At 38.3% G+C, this 24,533-nt stretch overlaps 2 protein-coding genes across 2 annotated transcripts; both read right to left on the reverse strand.

Moving 5' to 3' along the window:
- Window positions 1–2,153: 2,153 nt before the first annotated feature.
- On the reverse strand, window positions 2,154–5,825 carry LOC116179545. Its single transcript, XM_031499340.1, has 4 exons — window positions 5,252–5,825; window positions 3,217–4,973; window positions 2,311–2,604; window positions 2,154–2,252 (listed from the first exon to the last, which is right to left on the reverse strand). The coding sequence occupies exons 1-4, from the start codon at window positions 5,823–5,825 to the stop codon at window positions 2,154–2,156; spliced, it is 2,724 nt and encodes a 907-aa protein (XP_031355200.1).
- Window positions 5,826–8,141: 2,316 nt separating this feature from the next.
- LOC116179546 lies at window positions 8,142–11,555 on the reverse strand. Its single transcript, XM_031499342.1, has 3 exons — window positions 11,184–11,555; window positions 10,954–11,118; window positions 8,142–9,143 (listed from the first exon to the last, which is right to left on the reverse strand). The coding sequence occupies exons 1-3, from the start codon at window positions 11,553–11,555 to the stop codon at window positions 8,142–8,144; spliced, it is 1,539 nt and encodes a 512-aa protein (XP_031355202.1).
- Between the last annotated feature and the right edge of the window lie 12,978 nt (window positions 11,556–24,533).

Raw genomic sequence — 24,533 nt, forward strand, 5'->3', positions numbered from 1 at the left:
AGGGCGACTTATCTTTGGACGTCGAACGGCGAGCAACTTTGAACGAACTTTGTTTTAATTGCGAAGATCATCAGATTGTTAACATGTAGAGTGTCGGAGACTTCTAATTAGGTTTGAAAAGACTCGTCAGGAGGGGATCGAGATAACTTTGACGGCACCCGAATTTAGCCTTATGGAATTATACATGAAAGTGATTTAGGATATCTCTATATGGTTATCGCTTGCTTTGGTTACGAGTGCTCATAATACGCCATCCATGACATGACTATTCGATACGCCTGAATGCGGACTAAAGTTCAACGTGCAGAGTACATAGCTTTCCGAGGTCAATATTTGAAGGGTAAATATCGCCCCATTTTCCGGAGTGAACAACCGAACGAGGTTTTGATATACTTCTCACTTTCTCACAATTTTAGAGAAAGTGAGAGGTTTGAGGTCAACGACTGATCGAACTAGGTTTTCACTCATTTACTGAAATCATCACGTGGCTGACATTGAAATATGATAGTACAAAAATGGGGCTATTGACTTCTGATGGCCTTGAAAATGAAATCAAGCAACCTAAACAAGGAGTCATGATATTTGATGACCTTGAAAGTAGAATATGTTACCCCAAAAAATAGAGGTTGTTGAACTTTGATGGCCTTGGAAAGAAAATATGACATGGATTAATTGGATTAATGACCATGTGAGTAAAATTTTACAGCGCAAAAAATGGGATCGGTGACGTTTGGTAACCTTGAAAATGAAATATGACGACACAACAAATGGATCAATAACCACCGATGTCCTTGAAAGCGAATGTCCTTGAACTTCACCTTCGTCTACTTGCCAAGACCACCAGCACGTGGCACGCAACATTCCAATTTGCCCTTGACCTACTTTGTAAGGGCACCGCAAGCTCGCGAGCAACCTTGAACTGTACCAGCTTCGGTATGTATACCGAGTGTCAATTTTAAAACTTGCTGTCGGCCATATTTTCCAAACTAAAGAAGATGTTGAAAATCGCGAAAAACCGTTTCGGGGGTATCGAGGGGGAACCAGAATGACGTTATGAGTGACAACCCCCCACTCCCCATTATTAAATTTTTGTTAAATTGTCTTAATGAATATTGACTTTATTGGTACCACTGGAAAGCATTTTTCAGTAGCTTTCCAACGATGTGTTACAAGTATGGGGTCGCCATTTAGGATTTTTGAAGAGGGGGGCTGGGGGGTTAAGGAGGTGGGGGGTTGTCACTCATAACGTCATTCTGGTTCCCCTTCGATACCCCCGAAACGGTTTTTCGTGATTTTCAATATCTTCTTTAGTTTGGAAAATATGGCCGACTGCAAGTTTTAAAATTGACACCCTGTATGTACATATATTGCTATCACTCATAAATTTTGTTTGCGTAATGGAGAAAAGATTATCAGCGCTACGGATGGTTCGTTGCAAAATAGTTGCTTTTATTTAATTTGGTTTTGTGTAAAATTTAGAGTGTATTTGTTGAGTTTTTTTTGTGTTAATGTTCATGAGTTTGGATAAGAAATAAATTGAAAGTTTTAATTTTAGATTTAAGGTGTTTGTAATTGTTTTTAAAAATGTTGGTACGTGTGTTGATGAACCCAGTAAATTTTGAGCCTGTTGTAATTTGGATAGAATGTTCTCTGTTACCTACTTTAGATCACGATCACATTCAAAGTCCAATAAATAAAAAGTCGAGGTACTTTTGGTAAAGGGGCCTATTGCTTCGAATATGTGCCCTTTCGAATAGCCACTGGCCAGGGATGTAAATACCAATAGGTCACTGTACCACCACTTTGGTAGGCTAATTAAGAAAAAGCGAATGTAACTTCAGCCAGGTGTTAGGGATTTTTTGTTTTCCAATGTAAGTTGGTACTATCCCCAAAGCGAATGTCCTTGAAAAAAAAAGCGAATGTAACTTCAGCGAGGTGAAGGTTACTGTCTTTCAAATTGTTAAAAGTTAGCGTACTTTCGTTACTATGTTTCTCTATTTGAAGGTTTCTGAGTTCTTTTCATTTGTTGATTACCTTACACTCCAGTTTACCTTGTGATATAATATTTGTAACCACTGGAAATATGGCTTTTATTAGCTTAAAGAAATCAACTAGACAATTAAATTAACTTTGACAATAACGATAAATGACTATCAAATGATAACTAGATAAAATATCATATCATTCTTCCCCTGTAGAATTTTCTTCTTCTGCAGAATTTTCTGCCCGTGTAGAATTTTCAATTCCACTTTCTACAACAAAGTTTTGAAACCGCGAGGGTGGCCTTCTAATTCGAGTAGACCTTCTAACCTCTTGTTCCGTCGAAGATCCATCAGAAGTTTGTAATTCTTGTGAGGCCTCAGTCTCTGAAGTTTCAAGACTAACGTCATCTTCACCCTCGTCAACGTTGTTTGGGAAGGGCGCTAAATGACGATTTGTCACGGTTGACATTTCTCCATTAGCTCTTCTAATTAAAGAGTAGTAAGGATTACTCTCGATAAGTTCAGCTTCTTCTACTACGGGATCAGTCTTTGAGTGACGGACATTCTTTTTTACTGTCCAGGCGTTGAAAGCCATGATGGTAGCGAATCCCCGTTTGGTGATCTTCGAGGGTACGTGAATAGTTTTTCATGTGGCGTAGCATTAATCGATGTACAAAGAAGTGATCGGATACAATGAAGGGACTTCCTCCCAGTTTCCAATTGACAAACTCTTTGAACGTAGACTGAGCTGAATAGTACGCCAAAGTGTTCCGTTCAAACGTTCCACTTGACCATTACCCTATGGATTGTATGGCGTCGTTCTTGAGGATGCAATGTTTGAGTTTTTTAGGAAATTTTTAAATTCTTCAGACATGAATGAGGTTCCTCTGTCACTGTGTATGTAAAGAGGCTGGCCAAAAGTGAGAAACAGGTCTTTCAGGCATTTAATGACTGTGGATGAGGTCATATCTTTGCATGGGTAAGCGAAGGGAAATTTGCTATATTCATCGATAATCGTTAAAATATATTTGTTTGAAGAATTAGAAGGGAGAGGACCTTTAAAATCAATATTAAGGCGTTCGAATGGAGACGTAGCCTTAATTAGTTGACCTTTTGCTTTCAAAAATCTTGGCTTAATTTCAGCGCACGTTGGACACAATGCAATCATCTCTTTTACATCATTTGCTATATACGGTAGGTTTTTAGAGCGTATCCAATGGAACATTCTACTTACTCCAGGATGGCAAAGCGCATTATGAAGCTGTTTTAATTTGTCGGTGTTCATGTACGCACAAACTCGTGACAGAGCGTCTGCTGTTGTGTTTTCCGAACCTGGTCTATATATAATGTCATATTTGTAGCAGGATAGCTCTAGCCTCCAGCGCATTATCTTCTCATTTTTAATCTTGCTATTGTGATTTTGATTCAACATGTACGTTACTGATTTTTGATCCGTAATTAAAAGAAAGTGTTTCCCAATCAGAAAATGTCTCCATTTCTTAAGACTTTCAACAATTGCACAAGCTTCCTTCTCTATTGATGAATGTCGACATTCTGGATTGGAAAGCGTTCGAGAGAAGAAAGCGACTGGACGACCCTTTTGCGTAAGCGTAGCGGCTATAGCAAAATCCGAGGCGTCAGTTTCAACAGTGAAAGTTTCATCATCATCTATTGCTTTCTTTATGTCTGATTTAATCTCTTGGAAGCATTTTAGAGCATCAGGTGTTAAAGGAAAACTTGAAACACAAGTTAAAGGTTTTATCTTCTCCGAAAATCTTTCAACCCATTTTGCATAGTGGGCGAACATTCCCAAAGCGCGTTTGAGTTCTGAGTTTTTAATGGGAGCTGGAAGTTCTAAAAGGGGTTTCAATCTCTCAGCGTCTGGTTTGATTGTGTTATTTTCGACAGTATAGCCAAGTAGATCGATTTTTGTTTTCTTAAAAACACATTTTCTTTCATTTAGTGTTAAGTTATATTTTCTCGCCGCATCCATAAACTTTTTTAGATTACGTTCATGTTCTAACTCATCTTTACCACATACTGTCACGTCATCTAAGTATACAAATGTACCTTCTAGTTTCTCTCTGGTTATGATGAAGTCTAGAGTCCTTTGAAACGCTGCTACACCATTGGTAACACCGAATGGAATTCTTGTAAACTGGTAAAGTTGTCCGCAGGCTTCAAAAGCAGTGTAGACTTTCTCTTTATCTAAAATGGTCATTTGATGATATGCGCTTTTTAAGTCGATCTGACTGAAGATTTTGTATTTCGATACTTTTAAGACGACCGTTTCCATGTTTGGTAATGGGAATGCATCCAATTCTGTAAACTTGTTAATAGTCATAGAGTAGTCTATTACTAGACGTTTTCGATGAGCGCCACCTCCCGCTACTAGGACTTGTGCTCTCCAGGGAGAAATGCTTGGTTCTATTACACCGTCTTCCAGTAATTTTGATATTTCTTGCTTGATAAATTCTTCGTCTTGTATACTGTATCGACGACTCCTTACGGCGATAGGTCTGATGTTAGGTGACAAATTAGTAAAAATAGATGCTGGTGGCACCGAGGACTGCATTACGTTGCAGATGCGTAATGGTTCATGGGGACCTCCCAATTCAAATTCAATTTTAGAATGTTCTTTTAGTAGGTCGTGTCCAACGATCACGTCCGCGCAGAGATTATCGACGATAAGAAGTGGTATTTGCCTGTAGTTGTGTTTATTCATGGTGATATTGGCAAAGCAAATACCTTCGACAACCGATACTTGATTCAGCGAGGCTAAGTTAACAGACTGTGTACATGGTTTTTGACGTAACTTCATTAGGCGCGCGATTTTGCTGTTTATAAAACTGACAGAACTGCCAGTGTCAACAAGAGCATCAGCTTTATAACCATTCACCGTGATTAGAATAGTTGCACCTTTCAAGCTTGACGGTGAAGCGGCAGATATTGTACTACAGTGAGATGAACCGTCATCGATAAGACTGTTGACTGTGTTTTTGAACGAAGCCGCGAGTTGTTGGTAGCGTTTCGTGATTTACATACATTTGAAAAATGACCTCTTTTAGAACACAGGTTACATATAGCATGGAAAGCTGGGCACTTAAACCTTTGATGTACGTTACCACCACAAAAGAAACAACATCTTACTGATCGTGAGGATGGTTCAAGTATTGTTTGTGATGGTCGGTGTTGTGTAGCCGCTGCTATGTTTGATGCTGTATCTTGTTTTTGTTCGTATATAGCATTAATTTGTGGTGAATTGTTACTTATTATTAGCGCGTCCTTTTCAGCTGTTTCAAGTGCAATAGCTTGATCAAGTGCTTCGGCAAGAGTAAGTTTTTTATTTTCTAGCAGGCGTTCTTTGATTTTACGAGAAAGCAAACCGGAGATCAAGGTGCTACGGATTGCTTGTTCTTCATGTTCTTGAGCGGTAACGGTTTCGAAAGAGCAATCTTTTGCCGCTAAACGTAAAGCTCTTACGTAGTCAGAGATGTTTTCATCCGCACGTTGTTTCCGGTTAAAAAGAATATGCCTGGCTAGAATTATATTTTTAGGTTTAATATAAATACCTTCTAAAGCTGCAATTGAGGCTTCGTAAGTTTCGCAAGTTTTGATATGTTTGTAGATTGAAGCTGATAGGTGATTTACTAAGAGCTTGCGTCTTAATGCATCTGGTATTAAATCAGTTTTTACTTCTTCATTCAAAAAACTTTCGAACGTTGACCTCCAGTGCTGCCATTGTGCATCCGCTTCTGCAGCATCAGGTTCGACATCAAATTTGTCAGGACGTAAATACCTCGTGATAGGAAAACTAGTTGACGATGGGTTTTCGTTAATCATTATTTTAAGCTAATAAAATTGATATAATATTTGTAACCACTGGAAATATGGCTTTTATTAGCTTAAAGAAATCAACTAGACAATTAAATTAACTTTGACAATAACGATAAATGACTATCAAATGATAACTAGATAAAATATCATATCACCTTGCCAATGATAAGCCTGTCGCTAATCGTGGAAAATTTGTCATTCTAACGAGGCGATTATAAATCTACTTTTTGATCTTCGACTAGCATTATTCAATTCATACCGGCGTTAATTATGATCACAAAATTCCAGATTTTCTTTCACTCCTAAAATCGTGCTCGTGCGTATTCAACGAAAGCCCGCCTCATAAAGTTGCCAATAAAATGTCTGAATTGGAAAAGCAATTTTCGACGAAAATATTACCTACATTGTGATACAAGTAAGTCACGCCAAGTTAACAAGTTACAAAAATTTTTTAAATATCACCTCACCTTGATGGAAAATTCCCCTCTTCACGTTCAAATTGAATCAAGGCAAATTTAATAATTTACCCTCCTGTTTTCGTCCTTATGAATATAATTTTTATGCGGAACGGTGATTAAACGTAATTAATTCAAAAGAACAACTTTTAATTAGTTCATGAAGTTGTACATTTACGCGAATTTTAAATCTTGATTGATTTTTTAGCCCATTTTTTAAGAATTAAAAAAAATGTGCTATTGTTTGCGTTTTGTCCGTCCGTCCGTCCGTCCGTCCGGACCCACTTGTACCGTTTTGAACTACTTCTAGGGGAATGGTCCTAGAGTCCTGGAATTTTTTACAGTAAGTAGCAAGTACTTGAAGGTGTGCGTAGCCTACCGATAGATCTAGCCGTGACATTGATTTAGTGACGTCACTACTGGAGATGGGCCACTGCAACGCGATACTATGTGTTTAAATGCAATTTGATTCGCGTGCGTGCTCATTTAACGCGAAAACAGTTAGTAATTACTTATTTACTTATTTTGAGCCGCAGGATTGTTATATGTTGTTTCCTAATTATAGACACGTGTTATTATGCAAAAATTTTATTAAATACGTACATAAACAACAAATACTCACTGAAAACCGAGCTGAAAACAAATAAAATTTATACATTCTAATACACACATCTGCCTTTTTTTAGCGTAACACAACGAAGTTGAGGTAACGCTTATGTGCTCGTTATTCCGTCGTCTGCCTATCTGTCTGTTCCATCGAGATCTCGGCCCCTGGACCACCTAGAGACTACAGGTTTTCGGTCATTTGTAGTTGCAAAGGTCTATATTTTCCCGTTACTCATCATTTACATCCTTTTCATATATGATGGCTGATTTTCAAAAATGGTGGGATACGTGTCTTCGGCAAGTTTAATCTGGTCTCATGGAACTGTTAATACTGTATCGTCTTATCTAGTCATCTTGTCTACCCGAATAATGAAAATGTCGGAGAAATGCTTTATACAAACCCTGGAGTAACTAGTAATTTCAAAATTGTCCCGGTGAATACATCTTGACCACTTTTTGTGATCGTCTTCATTTTTCGGAAAACGAAAAACCGCAAGGAACCTTGTCTCTTGAACTATAATTGCTTTTGCAACCAGGGACGCAGCACGTATTTGGCATTTTCTTACTTATTCTGTTCGAATACAGTTAATTTAAGTGTACAACATTAAACTACTTGGAATTAATTACATTAAAAGTCGATATGACGGCCGCCGTCAGTTGTGACGTCAACGCAATAGTGGGGATGAGTGTCACGGCTAGTTCTATCGGTAGGCTACGAGGTGTGCCAGACGGCCATCAAATTTCGCTGCCTAATTAACGATCAAAAGAACTTACCTGAAGTTCGATCGGAATTATATGAGGCGTCCGGTCCGAATATATCATTTGTAACACACTGTAGTACGTGCTTTTCCTACTACCATGCAACAAGGTTAAAAGATAAAGAAAAAACTCGCTCTCCCCCCTAAACGCCGCTCGTACCACTAGCAGTTGTTGTCATTTTCAAAGACGCTGTTTTTCAACGACGCTGGGCGGTAGGGGGAGGGCAATGATATATTCGGACCGGACGCCTCATATAATTCCGATCGAACTTCAGGTAAGTTCTTTTGATCGGTTAATTTATATTTCGGCGTCCGGTCCGAATATATCATTTTGTAACACACTGTAGATGTTTAAAGAATATATACGTCGTAAAAACAGCTATATTGTATGTAACGCAACAGTGTAGTACGCAAACACCATAAAAAGAAAAAAGAATTCTTAAGTGTACTCCTCCAAAGGGTGGTACCACTACGGTAAACTGGACAGAAAACTTAATAACTAATTAAAGTTTAAATACGGCATTCATAAACTCGTCTGAGACTGCCAGTGGTCGATTGTAAAAACGAGCGAAAGACGATGAATGTTCGGTCCAGCCCGCTGACTTCCTAATAGTGTCCAGGGACATACCATTCCTTAGGGCTGCAGATGTGGACGCATGTCTAGTGGAGTGGGCACAAAACAGAGTCATGTCCACTCCCGCTTCCTTAAGTGTCGCTTTTACCCAACGGCTCAGCGACTGTTTGTTTGCTTGCCCATGTGGTTTCTTGTAGGTCAAAAACAAGTTGTCGCAGCCCGTGGGTCTTACAGGGTCAGTCAGGGTTAAGTAAGACTTAATCAATCTGGATACGCACAGTCTTGCATTTTCCTCAAAAAAGGGCAAATTCAAACAGGGTTGTTTCCTTCCGGGTGCTGACGTTTTTATTTGGTCTGGAATTAGGATCTTTACGCCAGAGTCTAAAAACTTGATGTTGCTACACTTAATCAACGAGATTGTTTGGATCCTTTGTCCTGTTGCTAGGGCTAGCAAAGTCACCAGTTTCTGCAACAGTTGTTTTAGATTGCCATCAGGGGTGCTTCCCAAAAACTTTAGCACCTGTTGGGGGTCCCATGTAGCTTCATATCTAGGCCTTTGTGGTCTAATTCTAGATATCCCCTTCAAAAACCTTTTGAGGTTAGGATCTGAACTAATGTTCCCCGAGGTGATTAAGGTTAAAGCTGCTCTGTGGGAGTTGAAGGATCCATATCTATTTTCCGTGGTTTCCAGCAGGTTTTGTAAGAAGGATATTATCTTTAATACTTCGCCTTCATATGGGGAAATTTTCTGTTCCTCACAGAATTCCCACCAAAGTTTAAGTGTTGTGTTGTATTGCTTAACTGTGGAAACAGCTAAGGAGCTGAAAATAGTCTCTATGGCATTGTCCGGTAGTCCTTTTCGTTTGAAGGCCTCCCTGATAACCTCGCGACCACCAGGGTAAGGCTTCCTGATAAAGGGTGGAGGTGTCCGCTGAAAGGACAGAGCAAAAGATTATGTCTAGGTCTTAAAAACATAGGTTCGCCTACAATCAAATTTACAAGGAGTGGGTACCAAGGCTGAGCTTGCCAAAAAGGGACTACGAGGATCCCTGTTGCCTTGTCCTGTATTATCTTTTGAAGTACCCTAAGTACAAGCGAAAAGGGAGGGAAGGCATAGAAGAAAAGAGACGACCAATCTAAGGTAAAGGCGTCTACTGCCTCTGCCCCCGGGTCCCGAAACCAAGAGACGTATCTACTACACTGGTGGTTACTTTGTGAAGCAAACAGATCTATTTCAGGTTCCCCAAAGACTGAGACTATGTGAAAGTAAACAGTTCTGTTCAGCGCCCATTCCGTTTCAGGTAGCAGCAAACGCGATGCGTGATCAGCTTCAGAATTATCGCTAGAGCAAATGTACGAGGCGAAAATCCAAAGATTACTTGCCTCGCACCACTGTCAAATTTCCCTTGCCAGTTGATTTAACCTGGGGAATTGAACACTACCCATTCTGTTTACATAGGCTAGGGCCGTAGTGTTATCCGTTCGAATAAGGACATTAACATTCCTCAGATCTTTCGCAAAGCATTTCAGGCCATAAAACATAGCCTTGAGTTCTAGGAAATTTATATGATTGTCCTTTTCTACATCGGTCCACCAGCCGCGTGTACTTTCACCATCACAAACCGCTCCCCAGCCTGACAGGCTGGCATCGGTGTAAATTGTTAAATCAAAAGTATCACTCTTAACGTCATTGTACGCTTTGTCAATATTATTAAGCCACCAAGACATGTCTGAAAACAGATGAGGCTTCAGGCTCATTTTTGAGTTGTAATTTCCAGAGTTTTTAATTAAAGCCTGGTATTTGGCACGTTCGAAAACCTTCGTGTATAACCACCCGTATTTTATGGCTGGGCAGGCCGAGACAAGAATACCAATGAACTGAGAAAACTTACGTATTGTGCAAGTTGGGTGCTTTCGAAGAGAAATAATCCAAGATTTGATTCTTTCTCTCTTTTCTGGTGGCAGTTCTACTGACATTCTTATAGAATTCAAAAGGAATCCAAGAAATTTGCAATTCGTGTTAGGTGCGAATACGCTTTTTTCGAGGTTGATCAAGAAACCTAGAGATTCTAGCAACTGTATTGCCGTTAAAATATTATGGGAACACTCTTCCTTAGATCTACCCAAAAACAAAAAATCATCGAGGTAACTTACACATAGTATACCCTTGTTACGTAACTTTTGAATGACGGGCTTCATTAGCTTCGTAAAAGCATATGGAGCAGAAGCTAGACCAAAAGGCAAGCAAGTAAATTCGAAAAGCTGCCCTTGCCAGGAAAACCTGAGGTATTTTCTATGATCCCTGTGCACCGGCAGTAGAAAATATGCCTCTTTCAGGTCTAGAGTAGCAAAAAAAATCCCTTTTGGATTAATCTTCTTGCAGTTCGAACATCCTCCATTTTAAAATGGGGAGCAGATATAAAGGAATTTAACTTTTTGAGGTTGAGAATGAACCGTTTTTTACCATTGGGTTTATCAACCAAGAAAATTTTGGAGATAAATTGGTCCGGTAGAAGGTCACACCTCTCTATTGCGCCTAAATCCAATAGGTGGGCAATTTCTTTCAAAAAGTGCTTATTTGTCGTCCCTGAAGAACAGAACAAGGGCGGATGTGACTGAACAGGTTTAAAAGTAAGCGGGAGCTTGTAACCCCGTAACCAATCCAAAACAATTGGATTAGCTGTTAGGTCTGTCCACTTTTCGTAAAAGTGAGCAAGACGTCCAGCGAATTTCTTACTCACCGATATTAATCCCTCCGTTGTTTGTGATAAGGATGGCTCTGCTGGCCCTTCTTTGTCCAACGTGCTCCCTTCGAAGGCTGTCCCTTGTATGGTCTCGTCTCGCCCCCTCGACGGACCGGGCGTTGAGAGTTTAAATTCTGGACCTGAAGGGGGGCCCGTTGCTGGCTACTCCCTCCCCCCCACCACTTCGACGATTTATTGCGAGTGGCAGGTAAAATAGTGGGTTTAACCAACTTTAGATCTTTAGTGACGCTTTCCAAATTCTTCGCCAATTTTATTTTTTCCCCAAGGTCATCTCCAAAGAGAAACGACGACGGTGGACAAATCTCCACCTGTTCCTTGACCTTCTTGTTTAGAGAGGGGTAAATCAAATTTCTCCTCGTCACAGACTCGCGGTGAAATAAATTTGTCAAAATTCTGCCGGTATCGCACAGATACTCGAGCAACTCATTTTTTATCACAGTTGTGTCACCATTTAACAATAAGTCAATGCCCTTACCCAGGGCACACAAACCCTTGCCCAGGTGGTTCTGAACCTCGACATGAGATCCATCCCGAGCAAGATTATACCTGTCGAGAACTGCAGGAATCTCTGGGTTCATTTTTGGAGGTATCAAATCGGTGAGATTTGCCGGGGTCAGGTATTTGAGCAACAAACCAGTTGCTTCATCTTTTTTTAGACCGTTTCTTAAAATATGTCGCCAACGAGAAGCTAACGAATCGTGTAAAAACGGATTGTTTTCTTTGCTATTCTCAGGGTCGTCCCCGAGGATTTTTACGACCTCTTCAGGTAGTGTCTCATCGTTATGAATAATTAGCGTATCGTTTGGCTCATTACGAACACTACACGTGTCAGAAAGCCTCGAAAAAACCTCATTTCCAATTTCAGAATCGTTACGCGGACGTGTAAAAGAGGGCGACGGGCTACAAGCCCGGTCCTGTACCCTGCCATCAGCTGCTACAGGCAGCCGTTGTAATGGCGACCGCGATCGCGACAACGTGACGCGGCGGGTATGGCGCCTGTGATTACGAGTCCGCCAGGTAGAACTGCTGGGGCTGCGGGACCTAGAACGCCGCGTCCTTTTTTCCAAAACTTCTAACCTTTTAAGCAACGCTCGCGTATCTACAGGATACTGAGAATCGTTGCTCGGCGACCGGCTTCTGCCCCGCGGTGAAAAATTATCCCGCGGCGATCGACTTTTATTTCTCCTATGTTTCTTCGATTTTCTCATCCTTAACTAAAAAAGCGCTGCAAATGATCTGTCAATGTATACTTACATCAGCCGAAACTTACTTTTAACAAAAGTACGGCAAAACAACAGCAAAGCGAAGAGCGTAACCTTACGCATGGAGCACAAAAAACACAATGAACAACCAACTGCTAGTGGGTACGAGGCGGCGTTTAGGGGGGAGAGCGAGTTTTTTCTTTATCTTTTAACCTTGTGCATGGTAGTAGGAAAAGCACGTACTACAGTGTGTTACAAATGATATATTCGGACCGGACGCCGAAATATAATGCCCCTAATGGGGGCAATAGCGAGCTAAAGCTAAAGCCCGCTCTTGGAATCCACTTTGCCCGTTCTTGAAACTTGCTTAACATGACACAATGTATCTTGCTCATAAATGATCAAACATTTACTAAACAATTTAACAAAAGAGGAGATAGAAAACTTCAACCAATTTAAGTGACGATATTAATTACGAAATGTTTTAGGTTGAAAAATGGAATTAATCGTTTTCTATTAGAATCTCTTAGAATCTAATCTGACTACGGCCCTGTCTTATTATAGCAAAATTTCGTTACCAATCTCTTCCAATTACGTTACAACAAGCCATTAGTAACTTTCAAAACTTGTTACATAACAGCATAATATGTTTCTCCAATTCTATAATCAAATGTATTCATACTTGTCTCTGGAAATTCAGAGACGGTAAGCGCCGAGTTCAAGAGCATACGACATTATAGGTATTTGAATGCAGTTTTTCGAAATTTTGCGACTATTTACAAACAGTTTCCTAGAATAGTATCAGGCGTAAATATAAGAATTATAAGCAATAACATTGACGGACTTCGTTGGCATTACTTGTTGCCAACAAAAATATGGAAAGAAATATTTATGTATTTAGCTTTGAGGGAGAAAGATGAAATGTGACAGTTGCTAAGATTGATGATTGACATCAAGTTGCACTTGGGAAATCAGTGAAGGTTAAGAACTCAATTTAATTTAAAACGAAATTGTGCAATAAAAAGCTGATATACAGGCTGTTCCACGCAAATATGAACATGAAAATTTGCATACCAACATAGTTTTCTATGATCTATCGAAAGAAAATGTGATCATGATCGTTTCACATCCGGTAAACTGGATGTGGATAGCAACTTTCTTATTTTAAATAGAACACCCTATATTTTATTACATTTTAGAAATCTACATGAAAATCTACCACTTTGATACCACATTTCCCTATACTTATCATCAAAGGTTTTCAAGTTATTCAAGATTTTTCAAAATTTTTTACGTTTGACTGCTTTTCTTTAGCCCCTGTACCTGTCTTCGTTGACTTGAATTGCAAATCTTCCAAAATCAATAATACTGCCGTGATGCTACAGGAGAATGATTTAAATTTTAATCAACCTTCTACAGGGTGTTTTAAAAGCTTAGTCAAGTTTAATAACTTTAAATCTTAAAAAGTTTTTTTTCCAAATGAAACCTACTTTATCTGTTTACACTTTCAAATGTATAAAATATGTCTACATCAATCACATTCCCTATCACCCCAATCCCAATCACATTCCCTATACATATCTGTTATGTTTTTCGTTTTATTTAAGATTTTATAAAATTGTGACCGTAATGCGTAATTTTCTTAGGAGGTTTTGAAATAAATTTTTTATTTTGTCGTTTGTTATCGTGAACTGTTTCTGTTTTTGATTTAACTTTGTATTCATTAAAATAAATAGGATTTTTTCATACTTAGTGATTTAACTACCCTGAATAACGAATGATAAAAATTATAACCGTAAAAAGATTTGTCTGCAGATCTGCTAACGCGTTTATTTCAAAGCCTCCTAAGAAAATTATGCATATAACGGTCACAATTGTCTAAATTTTAAATGAAACGAAAACCATAGCCGATAGGTGTAGGAAATGTGATAATTGATTGATGTAGAATTTTTTCGACATTTGAAAATGCAAAAAAATAAAGCAGGTTTGATTTGAAAAAATCAACTTTTTAAGGTTCGAAGTTATTAAACTTGACCATTAATTTTAAAACACCCTGTAGAAAAGCGATCAAAATTTAAATCATTCGCATGCGCCTCACATCAGTATTGTTGATTTTTGAAGACTTTCAAGTCAACGGATCCATAGATACAGGGCGCTAAAGAAAAACAGTGAAACGGCAAACATTTTGAAAAATCTTGAATAACTTAAAAACCTTTAATGCTGGGTATAGGGAAATGCAGTAGCAAACGACGTAGATCTTCATGTAGATTTCGAAAATGCAATAAACTATAGGATGTTCTATTTAAAATAAGAAAGTTGCTATCCGCATCCGGTAAAACCGGAAGTGAAATGATCATGATAATATTTTCTTTCAATAGATAATGAAAAACTATGTTGGTATGCAAATTTTCAGATTTAAATGAAAAGTTTCAAAACACTGAAAGTGAAGGGTTATACAAAACTGAACTGGTTCAAATGATTCACAACATCTAAAGAGCTCAACAGATTAAATGGATTGAAATAATTCAAGTGACGTAATGGGCATAAAGGATTAAAAAATGCCTAAGATTGAACGGATTCTAGGCATTCAAAGCATTCAAGGATTCACGGGATTCAAAGTGTCCAAGCAATAAAAGAATTTAAAAAAACGGACCGAACGCAAGGAATTAAAAGGATTCAATGGACTCAATAACTCCACTTGATCCAAAAGATTGAGAGTACTGAACAAATTTAAAGGATTCAACAGATCAAGTGTTCTGATTTGTGAAATTCTGAAGAATTCAAATGATACGCAGCCGAGTGGTAAACCACTGAGGAAAAATGTGTACACCAGAATTCCAAAAGTGTTCCAAAAAAATCCTTCAAACTTCCCACACATTGATATATTTCTCCCAGACGTCCCAATCGCCCTTTGTGAGTACCTTCCGACAAATCGTTCTGGAGGTATAAGGGAACATATCCGATCACGATAAGGAGTCAAGGAGGAGGACTATGGTTGGTTAGACATTGATTCCTTTTGTTGAGACCTTTCATTAGAGTACCATGAAGGATAAAACCAGTTCCACTCCCCACCCCAACCTCCCCTTCTGATGGTGGTTTGTTGACGAATCACTTCCTTCAGTTCATCTAATGTACGGTGCTTGTCCTCGTAGACACGTGACTTGAGGTACCCCCGTAGTGGATAGGTAGGGGACCAAGGGGGCCATGTCAGCTAATCTTGAAATGAGATGATTGGATGGAAACAGGGGGCAAAGAACCCATTGACGCTATGGCGGTGTGTGCCGTGGCCCGAAACCACAAATGTTGACGAGTTTCATCAGGTAGCCCAATACCGATAATTTTGTTTGTCGCCGATTGCCATTGACCTCATCATGTTTATATTTTGCTCATAAAGTGCAAACATTTCCCGTGCAAAATTGAATCGTTGAGGGTAAGCCCTTACATTCAATTCCTGCACAATCTCTAGCTTGTATATGGATGAAAATGTAATTCTTTATGCAAAATCCGTCCTGATCCTGGGTTTTGCAACATGGCTTCTCTCTCGCAGACTCGGCACTCCTAACAAATCAATCATACGCGAACATGCGGTGTTCCACGGCACCATGATGGCCACTGAGGGTAAAATACTATAAGTCAAGGAATGGAATGCCACTTGCCGCACGTCCTTCCCTTTCCGAGTACTACCCATTCCAAAAACACTTGCTTCCCGTGCCCCAACCTGGACTATCGTGACGAATGAGATGAATTTAGTCCCGTGCAAAACATACAGCCACACCGAACAATAAGAAGTAGTCACTTGGCATCCTCTATGAAAGACATTTTCAACTAAAAAGTGGACGATTTGGATCTCAACACATCTTCGGCTTCGGCAGTTGCGCCGCCTCACTTCGCTACCTTACAAATTTTTGAGGGTTTCTTTGGCCTCCATTTGACTCAACACGAGAAAATCGCGGCTGCGCTGCCTCGCCTCACTGCATTACAAACTCTTCTTTGGTTTTGCTCAAAATGCTCAAAAATGCACGAAATTATTTTCATGAAGTATTCAGATACTTCGGTAGCTGCGTCGCCTCACCGCGCTACCTCACTCTTGAAGGTTTCTTTGGCTTTCTTTACATTGATAAAAGATTCAAGGAATTATTTTCGTGAAATATTTAAATATCGATGGCAACATTTTTAACCCAACACGAAAGCATAGCTTGGGCTTCGACTGCTGAGCCGCCTCATCTCGCTACCTTAAAAAGCTTTGAGGGTTTCTTTAGCTATCTATACAATGATATTGAACAATTTAAATGGACGATTTTAAAACGATTTTTCCGTTCAATTGCGCTTTAAAAATATAGCCATTCCGCATAGCGCCTCGTGACGGATGAAATGAATACGTGAATCGTCCCATGGCGGTTGATGAATTTAATCCCGTGCAAAACATACAGTCACTCCGAGCGATAACAAGTACTCACATCAAAAATGAATTCCAGATACTTATATAAAAATCAATATAAAGTCGGCCACAACCTCAACCATAGCGTGTGAAAAATCTTAGAATTCCAAATGAATTTCATGAATTCTATAAGAGGTCAATGAATTCCAAAATATTTCCATGAATCCCAAAATAATTATATGTATTCTAAAATAATTCTATGAACTCTAAAAGAGCTCCGGAGCTCCATGAATTCCAAAAGATTTCCATGAATTCCAAAAGAGTTCCCTAAAGTCCAAAGGTTGAAAAGTATAAAAATGAAAAGGATTCGAAGGAATCTCAAAGGTCTCAAAGGATTGACATGATTCAAGGGATGTAAATGATTAAAAGATTCCACAGGCTACGAAGACTGGAAGTCCCAAAGAATTTAAAAGACTTAGAGGATTTAAAGGATTCCACAAATTCAAATCATACAAAGTTTTCAATTGACTGAAGTGATTCAAAAGATTGAACGGATTCGAGAGAGGAATCGATTTTAGGGCTTCGAAGGATCAAAAGTATTCAAAGACGCCTAGCACCAAATATATTATGGAGGGATTATCAAGGTTCGGAAGATTCGGAAAGTTTGAAGAATTTAGAACGTTCGGAAAGAAATAGGATTTGGAAGTATCAGAAGAGTTCCAGAAGACCCGCAGACTCGAGAAATTCAGAGTTTCCATGCGTTCCAAAACACTTGTAGTTGTACGTTTCAAAAATATTAGAGGGAAAAACACGATCAAATAGATCGAAAAATTCCGAAAAATTCGTAGAATCGAAACTATAAAAAGGACGCAAAAGACCGAGAAAATCGGGAGGATGAAGGGAATCGAGAGGATATAGGGGAGAAAAAGCAAGAAAACCAAACAAATCGAGAGAATCGTCACCATCGGGAAGTCCAACTTTAGATAGGCTTTCATCTATTAAGACAAAACCTAAGGTGCACGTTTTAGTGAGTATTCATTGGTTGATTAATGTTAATAACAGATTCAAGATTGATAGCATAACAATTCTGGCAATGCATTGTTTAATTGCATATTTATTGCTATTTGAAATTGCAAACGGTTACTAAACTACCCACATACACACCTGTCCAGTTAGTATAGCTCAATTAAACGCGTGTACCTTTTACATGAAAATTTTAACTATATAGAATTTTCCCCACCCAACGTCCGGCATCCGCTATTATGAAAAATCTGGATAAAGACTTTAATTTTATTAATTTTGGGAAACCCAGCAGCCTTGATCCCTCCCTACAAAAATTTAACATGAGAACCGCTATATCCAGGGACGTAATTTTGGCTCGATTAAACATAAATCTAATTATTTACAAACAAAATAAATTTATTTGACAAAACCAATCAATAAAGCTCAAATAAAAATAGGCACTCAGGGCTAACAAACAAATACCACGCACATGTGTTCGATTAAAATTAAAATTCTTATTTTTAATATCCGTTCAACTGCGATTCACTTCAAATGACGCACAAATAAAACTTCGAGTAAAACACGAACAGCAATCGAAGATGCTTCTGAAACTTCTCTTCTTCATTTTTTCTCGATTTTCACAAACTAATGACACTTGAATTCAAATCGAATTACAACATTCACTTCATGAAATCTCTTAGAGCACTAACCCTGGCACTAACTAACCATGTTTTATAACAAACTTTACTATCCACCAAACTGACTGTCTTTCAAAAACAAACTCGATTACGGCAAACTGCCATTCTCTAAAAAATGTGCCTACCAAAAAGCAACGGTTCCCGTCTGCTTCGTCTTTATAATACATTCTTCCTTTTCATCACTCAAAATGAAAACGCGTCTTTGAATAACTAAACACCTGTGCTTACTGCAACGAATTAGCTTTACGCAGCGATAATAAACTCTTATCGCACTGACCGGAGATAAACGTGTACAATAACAACACGCAATTAAATCCAGATTTTTACACTTAACTTTACAATTACAAATCAATATAAACAATTTTAAATAAGTACTAAGCATAGGTACCTGTATTTGTACCGCCTAACACAATGCTACCGACTATGTCACAACAATCAATACAAATGCCTCACCTCCCCCTATTTCCTTAAGATGGCAGTGTCGTATTCGTCACCTGGATTTTCAAAGCGGTAAAAATTTAAATTCTTCGGTTCACACAACACATGCAAGGCCTTATATAACATAGGCACTTAGGTGTGCCGTAACCAATAAAAATTAATAACAATTACATCGGGAAATTTATACATATATAAATTGCGGAGTTTCATTTAAAACCTATAAAATCTCGAAACTCGCTTTTTTTCACAGTTTCCCTTTGTGTTCATTAGTGCCCTGCGGTTATGTTAGCAGAGCTGTTGTTTCACTTTGAACCCCTCTTTATTCTTGTCAGAAAAAACAACGTATGAAACATTTTAACACTACAACTTCTCTCGGTGTAATGTTTTTCCGCACGCAAGCAGAAGGGATTAAAATATAATGTAAACCGCTTTTATGGAATCTGACAATTTTCGCTTCTTATGTTGATGCCGTTGTGCACGCAATTGTAATGTGATGGGGGTGAATTGTTGTCAGAGTTTTCAATGGAATACCTCTCGGGTTGTCGTTCTGAAAGCTCACACTCGAAGTAGAGGTGTCAACGTTGCGAAGGAATGATAAATGTGCCGACAACTTAATATGGATGGCAAACTGAAAGGATTTTAGATTACCTACGAAGCTTGGTAATTAAGGATGGTTCGGTGATCCGAATTGACTTATCCTTAACGTTGACTATTGATTCATTTTCAATGAATTCAATTTCAAAATTGTAATGTAAGCGTTGTCAGGCTCTTATTTAACAATACCAAAATATTTTCTCACCTCCATCTTGCAATCAATGTTTTCAGTTTTCTCTCCTACTTTCGGTGCTACATTTTCGATTCTCCTGCAAATTCGTACTTACTCCGTCTAAATACAATTTCAAGTTAAACTAAGTTACTCAAAATTATCCATAACAATGTGCTATGTAATGATAGTTGGACAGCTTTGGAAAATGGGAAGGTAGAAGGTAAATAACATGGGTACGAAGTAAACCAGAAACGCTTTCGAAGGCTAAACCGAAAAACCAGAAAAAAAAGAACTAAGCTAGAAACAATCTGGCATCGACTGGAAGAAATGCAGGTGAAAATGCAGGCAGCATTCAAGTTAAAGTTGTTGAGATTATTAATTAAACCTCGCTGTTATGATACGTAGGTATACATTTATTATGATAAACCTTATTTGTAAAAGAAACAATGAAAGGAAATCTGACATAACCACACAAAACGCGCGAACGCGAACATGTTAAAACTGTTCTGTAAACCATAGAATAGAATGTTGAAGGTCAAACAAATACAAGGTGTTTGCAAAGTAACACACCAAATATTACATATTTCAACACTCCCACCTATTTGAGTGTTAGGTACTAACTGAAAACAAAAATCAAAAAGATTTCTACAAATACATATGCAGACATACTCTAATACAGAACAAAATATTTCAAAAATCAACTTAATCTAAAATATTCATATTTTTCAGGCAATGATCTAAAACATTCTTTGTAACAGGTTTAGTTAAAATGTCTGCTAACTGATCACTAGAATTTACATAACAAACACAAATGTTACCCTTTTCAATTTCATCGCGCACAAAATGAACTTTAATGTCTATATGTTTGGTTCGATTATGGAGCTGCTGCGCTTGCGACAGCTTGATAGTTGACTGATTATCAACTTTGATTGTAACCTGGGGATGGTTTATTCCTAACTCCTGCAAAAACGACTTTAACCATAGGGCTTCTCGAACACCTAACGCCAAAGCGATGTACTCCGCCTCGGTTGTAGATTGCGCAACGACTGTTTGTTTCTGGCATTTCCATGTTACAGGGGCATCTGCGAGCATGAAAATATAGCCACTCGTAGATTTTCTTGTGTCTATGCACCCAGCGTAGTCAGCATCTGTGTATCCGAACAGGTTTACGTTGGAAGATTTTGCATAAACAATTTTGTAATGAGAAGTCTGTTTTAAATAACGAAAAATTCGTTTAACTGCTTGCCAATGTTGATCTTGCCAATTATTATAAAATCGGCTTACTTGATTTACTGCAAAGGAAATATCCGGACGACTGCAAGTAGCCAAAAACATCAATGAACCAACAGCTTCACGATATGGTTGATTTTGGCTAGATACTGTATCGACCGAGGCCGACAAAGAAATTCCGGGTTCTGAAGGTACTGACAAAGGTTTAGCAGTGCTCATATGGAATTTTTCAAGGAGTTTATTAATGTACTTTTGTTGATGAATATACACTTTACCATCGGACAAATACTGTTCAATTTCTAGGCCAACAAAATTTAGTTTAGAGTTATTTAAATTTACAACAATTTTGAACATTTGTTGCATATTATGGATCAGTACATTAACTGCGGCTTTTGACCTTGAAAGCAACAAGCCATCATCAACATAGATAGCCAAATAAACTTCACTATCAGCAAAATGACCAATAAAAACACATTGGTCTGTCTTTAGCTGCTTAAAATGATATTTGTTTAAAAATGTTATAAACTTACGGTTCCAACAACGGGCACTCTGTTTTAGACCGTACAAACTGCGGTTTAGCTTGCACACTAAATTATGTTTCTTTTTATTTTCGAATCCCGTTGGTTGTTTCATATACACGCACTCCGATAAGTCACCGTATAAGAAAGCTGTCTGTACGTCAAAGTTCGAAATTGTCATGTCCTTTTCAGTTGCTAAAGCAAGCAAAACACGAATAGAATCATAGCGCACTACCGGAGCGAATGTTTCTTGATAATCAACACCTTTTTCTTGAGTAAAACCGCGCGCGACAAGGCGAGCTTTATAACGTGTAGGTGTACCGTCTGAAGCAGTTTTTATGCGAAAAACCCACTTATTTCAACAACTTTTGCATTTTCTGGTAAGTTCACTAATTCCCATGTATTGTTGCACTTTAAGGCATTAATTTCTTCTAGCATGGCTCGATGCCATTCCTCGGATTCTGCACAACTTATCGCTTCTTCATAGGAATTAGGTTCAAAAAGTGTACAGTATGCGTAGTCTTCTAAAAATTTAGGCTTCGAAAGCTTGCTTCTGTCTCTCAAAATTCTTGTAGTAGCATCATCTTGCTCAAATTGATCATCTTCGTCGCTGGAATATTTTTCGGACTTGTCGTCTTCAAAGTGTAAGGTAAAGGTTTCCTTTTTTGTTGTAAGTATTTCGAATTCGTTAAAATTAACATTACAGCTAACTTCTATTCTTCTTCTTTCAGAATCCCAGAGTCTGTAGTTCGATGAATGACCATCATAGCCAACTAGCATTAATTTTCGGGACTTCGGATCAAATTTAGTACGGAATTGGTTTGGTATGGCCATATATGCTGTACTTCCAAAAGTTCTGAGATGTTTTAATTGCGGTTTACGGCCAAACCACTTTTCATAGGCGGTCATGTCTGCTACTTGACTATTGGCTGTTCTATTGAGGATATAAACGGCACAATTTACGGCTTCTGACCACAGTTCCTGAGTAACGTTTTTATTTATCAGCATACTTCTAGCACATTCACATATTGTCCTTATCTCACGTTCTGAACGACCGTTTTGCTCATGAGTGTAAGCAGCTGAATATTCTGGCAAAATTCCTGCTTTTTGTAAAACATCTGTAAAAGCTTTACTCATGTACTCCCCACCTCGATCGCTTCGGAGAATTTTAATTTTATTCCCGGTCTGGTTTTCTACGAGGTTTTTATATTCGATGAATTTCTCTAGGACTTCAGATTTTTGCTTAAGAAAATAAACGGTACGATAACCACTACAGTCATCTTTAAAAAGTAAGAAATATGTAGATCCACTTGGTGAAGGAATATTGATTCTGCCACACACGTCGCTGTGAATTATTTCACCAGGTTTCTTAGCTCTTTTAAGGGATAAACTTTTATGTGAGACTTTACACTGCTTACCAAATTGACAACTTTCACAGAAAAACGGTTCTTTATCTGATAACTTTAAATCTGAGACCAAGTCAACTGTTTTCTTAATATAATCGTCATTAATGTGACCGAGACGATTATGCCAGAGTTTGAGCGAATTATTTGTACTTTTAACCGTACTTACATGACATTCAGATGCAGATTTCGGTCGAAATTTCATTATCCACAAGCTATCTTTTCTGTGTCCGGTACAAACAACGTTTTCTTGCTGATCACGAAACTCACAATGATTTTTATACGAATGAAATGTGTAATTTTTATCAGTCATTGCTCCCACCGAAAATAAATTTCGACTAAGTTCAGGGATATATAAAACATTAGTGATTGTTTTATTTTGCCACTTATTGTTCGCGAACACCTCTATTTCAATTTCACCCTTTCCGACCACAGATATTAATTTATCGTTAGCTACTCGAACAAACATTGGTTTATTAATTTCTTGGTATTCAGTAAACCAATCCATTTCGCTGGTCATGTGTACACTGGCACCTGAATCGCAAATCCATTCAAATTTTTGGATGTCTGAGCTTGCACTATACAAGGAAGATATATTGCAAATAAAAGCGGAGCTAGATGAGCTTGAAGGTGCTGAATTGTCATTTTTCTTAAGATTTGATATCCTTTTTCTACATTCTCTGATCCAATGGCCCTTTTTCTTGCAATAATTGCAAACCGTATTTTTCTTTAAATCGTTGATGTTCCTATTCTTGGGTTTTGCAGATTCGGATTTGGTTTCGGTTTCTAACTTGCTTTGTAGAGCTTTTACTTCGAGTGCGAGTCGTGATATTTCTGAATTATCGTTAGACATGCGAGTCTCTTCCTTTAGTAATCGGGCAGATAGATTTTCGAAGGTTTGTTGTTCGTTACTTACGGAATCCCATGCGGTCCTAAAGGCATTGAATCGGGATGGCAAACTATTGATGACCTTTGAACAAATGGCGCTCGTGCTGATGGTTTCTTTTACATCTTTTAGTTGTCGGACTAAGAGTTCAATGCTGGAAATATGTTCGGCTATTTTGCTGTTTTCCGGCATCTTGTATTCATAAAATTTTTGCCACAGTAGTTCCTTAGAAATTTCGGTTTTCTGCTCATGGATGGCAATTAGGCGGTTCCACATTTTCGCTGCATCATCACAATTAATTAGATGTTGCATCTGCTCTTGACCAATTGTTGCTAACAAAATTACTTGCGCTTTCGTATTCTTCGCTTCCCAATCCTCCCAATCCTTGCTGGTTTTATTTTCGGGTTCCTTGGTACTTCCGTCAACAATAGCCATTAACTTTTCGGATTTTAACAGAATGGTAATCCCAAACTTCCAGAGTTGAAAGTTGGTACCGTCGAATTTCGGAATGCTGGACGTATCAATTTTTACAGAACTAACCGACATTTTCACCTTTGTTTATTTTACGACTTGAACGTAAATTTTATTCTGAAACGAAGGCAAAATGGCGAATCGCACACGACTTAAACGCGACGAAAAAACGGATGCCGATTTTGTTATTTTACCTCACCGTGTTCTGGGCCCATAACCTGTTGAGATTATTAATTAAACCTCGCTGTTATGATACGTAGGTATACATTTATTATAATAAACCTTATTTGTAAAAGAAACAATGAAAGGAAATCTGACATAACCACACAAAACGCGCGAACGCGAACATGTTAAAACTGTTCTGTAAACCATAGAATAGAATGTTGAAGGTCAAACAAATACAAGGTGTTTGCAAAGTAACACACCAAATATTACATATTTCAACAGAGAAAATCTGCCTGCGCCATCTAGAAAGCACGAATGTTGAGTACGTTTGGCATCTTGTCTTTAATGGTCATGAAAGCGTAGTTTGTTGTTATTTTGTGTTATTTAATGCAGGTTGTA

Source organism: Photinus pyralis, unplaced genomic scaffold (genome assembly GCF_008802855.1).
Source record: "Photinus pyralis isolate 1611_PpyrPB1 unplaced genomic scaffold, Ppyr1.3 Ppyr1.4_LG8, whole genome shotgun sequence".
NCBI lineage: Eukaryota > Metazoa > Arthropoda > Insecta > Coleoptera > Lampyridae > Photinus > Photinus pyralis.

Coding starts and splice junctions, on each gene's coding strand:
- LOC116179546 (XM_031499342.1), bottom strand. CDS start 11,555: ATGAACCCAGAGATTCCTGCAGTTCTCGACAGGTATAATCTTGCTCGG. Junction 11,119..11,183: donor TCACTAAAGATCTAAAGTTG/GTTAAACCCACT, acceptor GGGAGGGAGTAG/CCAGCAACGGGCCCCCCTTC. Junction 9,144..10,953: donor CAACGGAGGGATTAATATCG/GTGAGTAAGAAA, acceptor CTGTCCTTTCAG/CGGACACCTCCACCCTTTAT.
- LOC116179545 (XM_031499340.1), bottom strand. CDS start 5,825: ATGATTAACGAAAACCCATCGTCAACTAGTTTTCCTATCACGAGGTAT. Junction 4,974..5,251: donor AAAGGACGCGCTAATAATAA/GTAACAATTCAC, acceptor TCAAAAACACAG/TCAACAGTCTTATCGATGAC. Junction 2,605..3,216: donor ATGCGCTTTGCCATCCTGGA/GTAAGTAGAATG, acceptor GTACCCTCGAAG/ATCACCAAACGGGGATTCGC.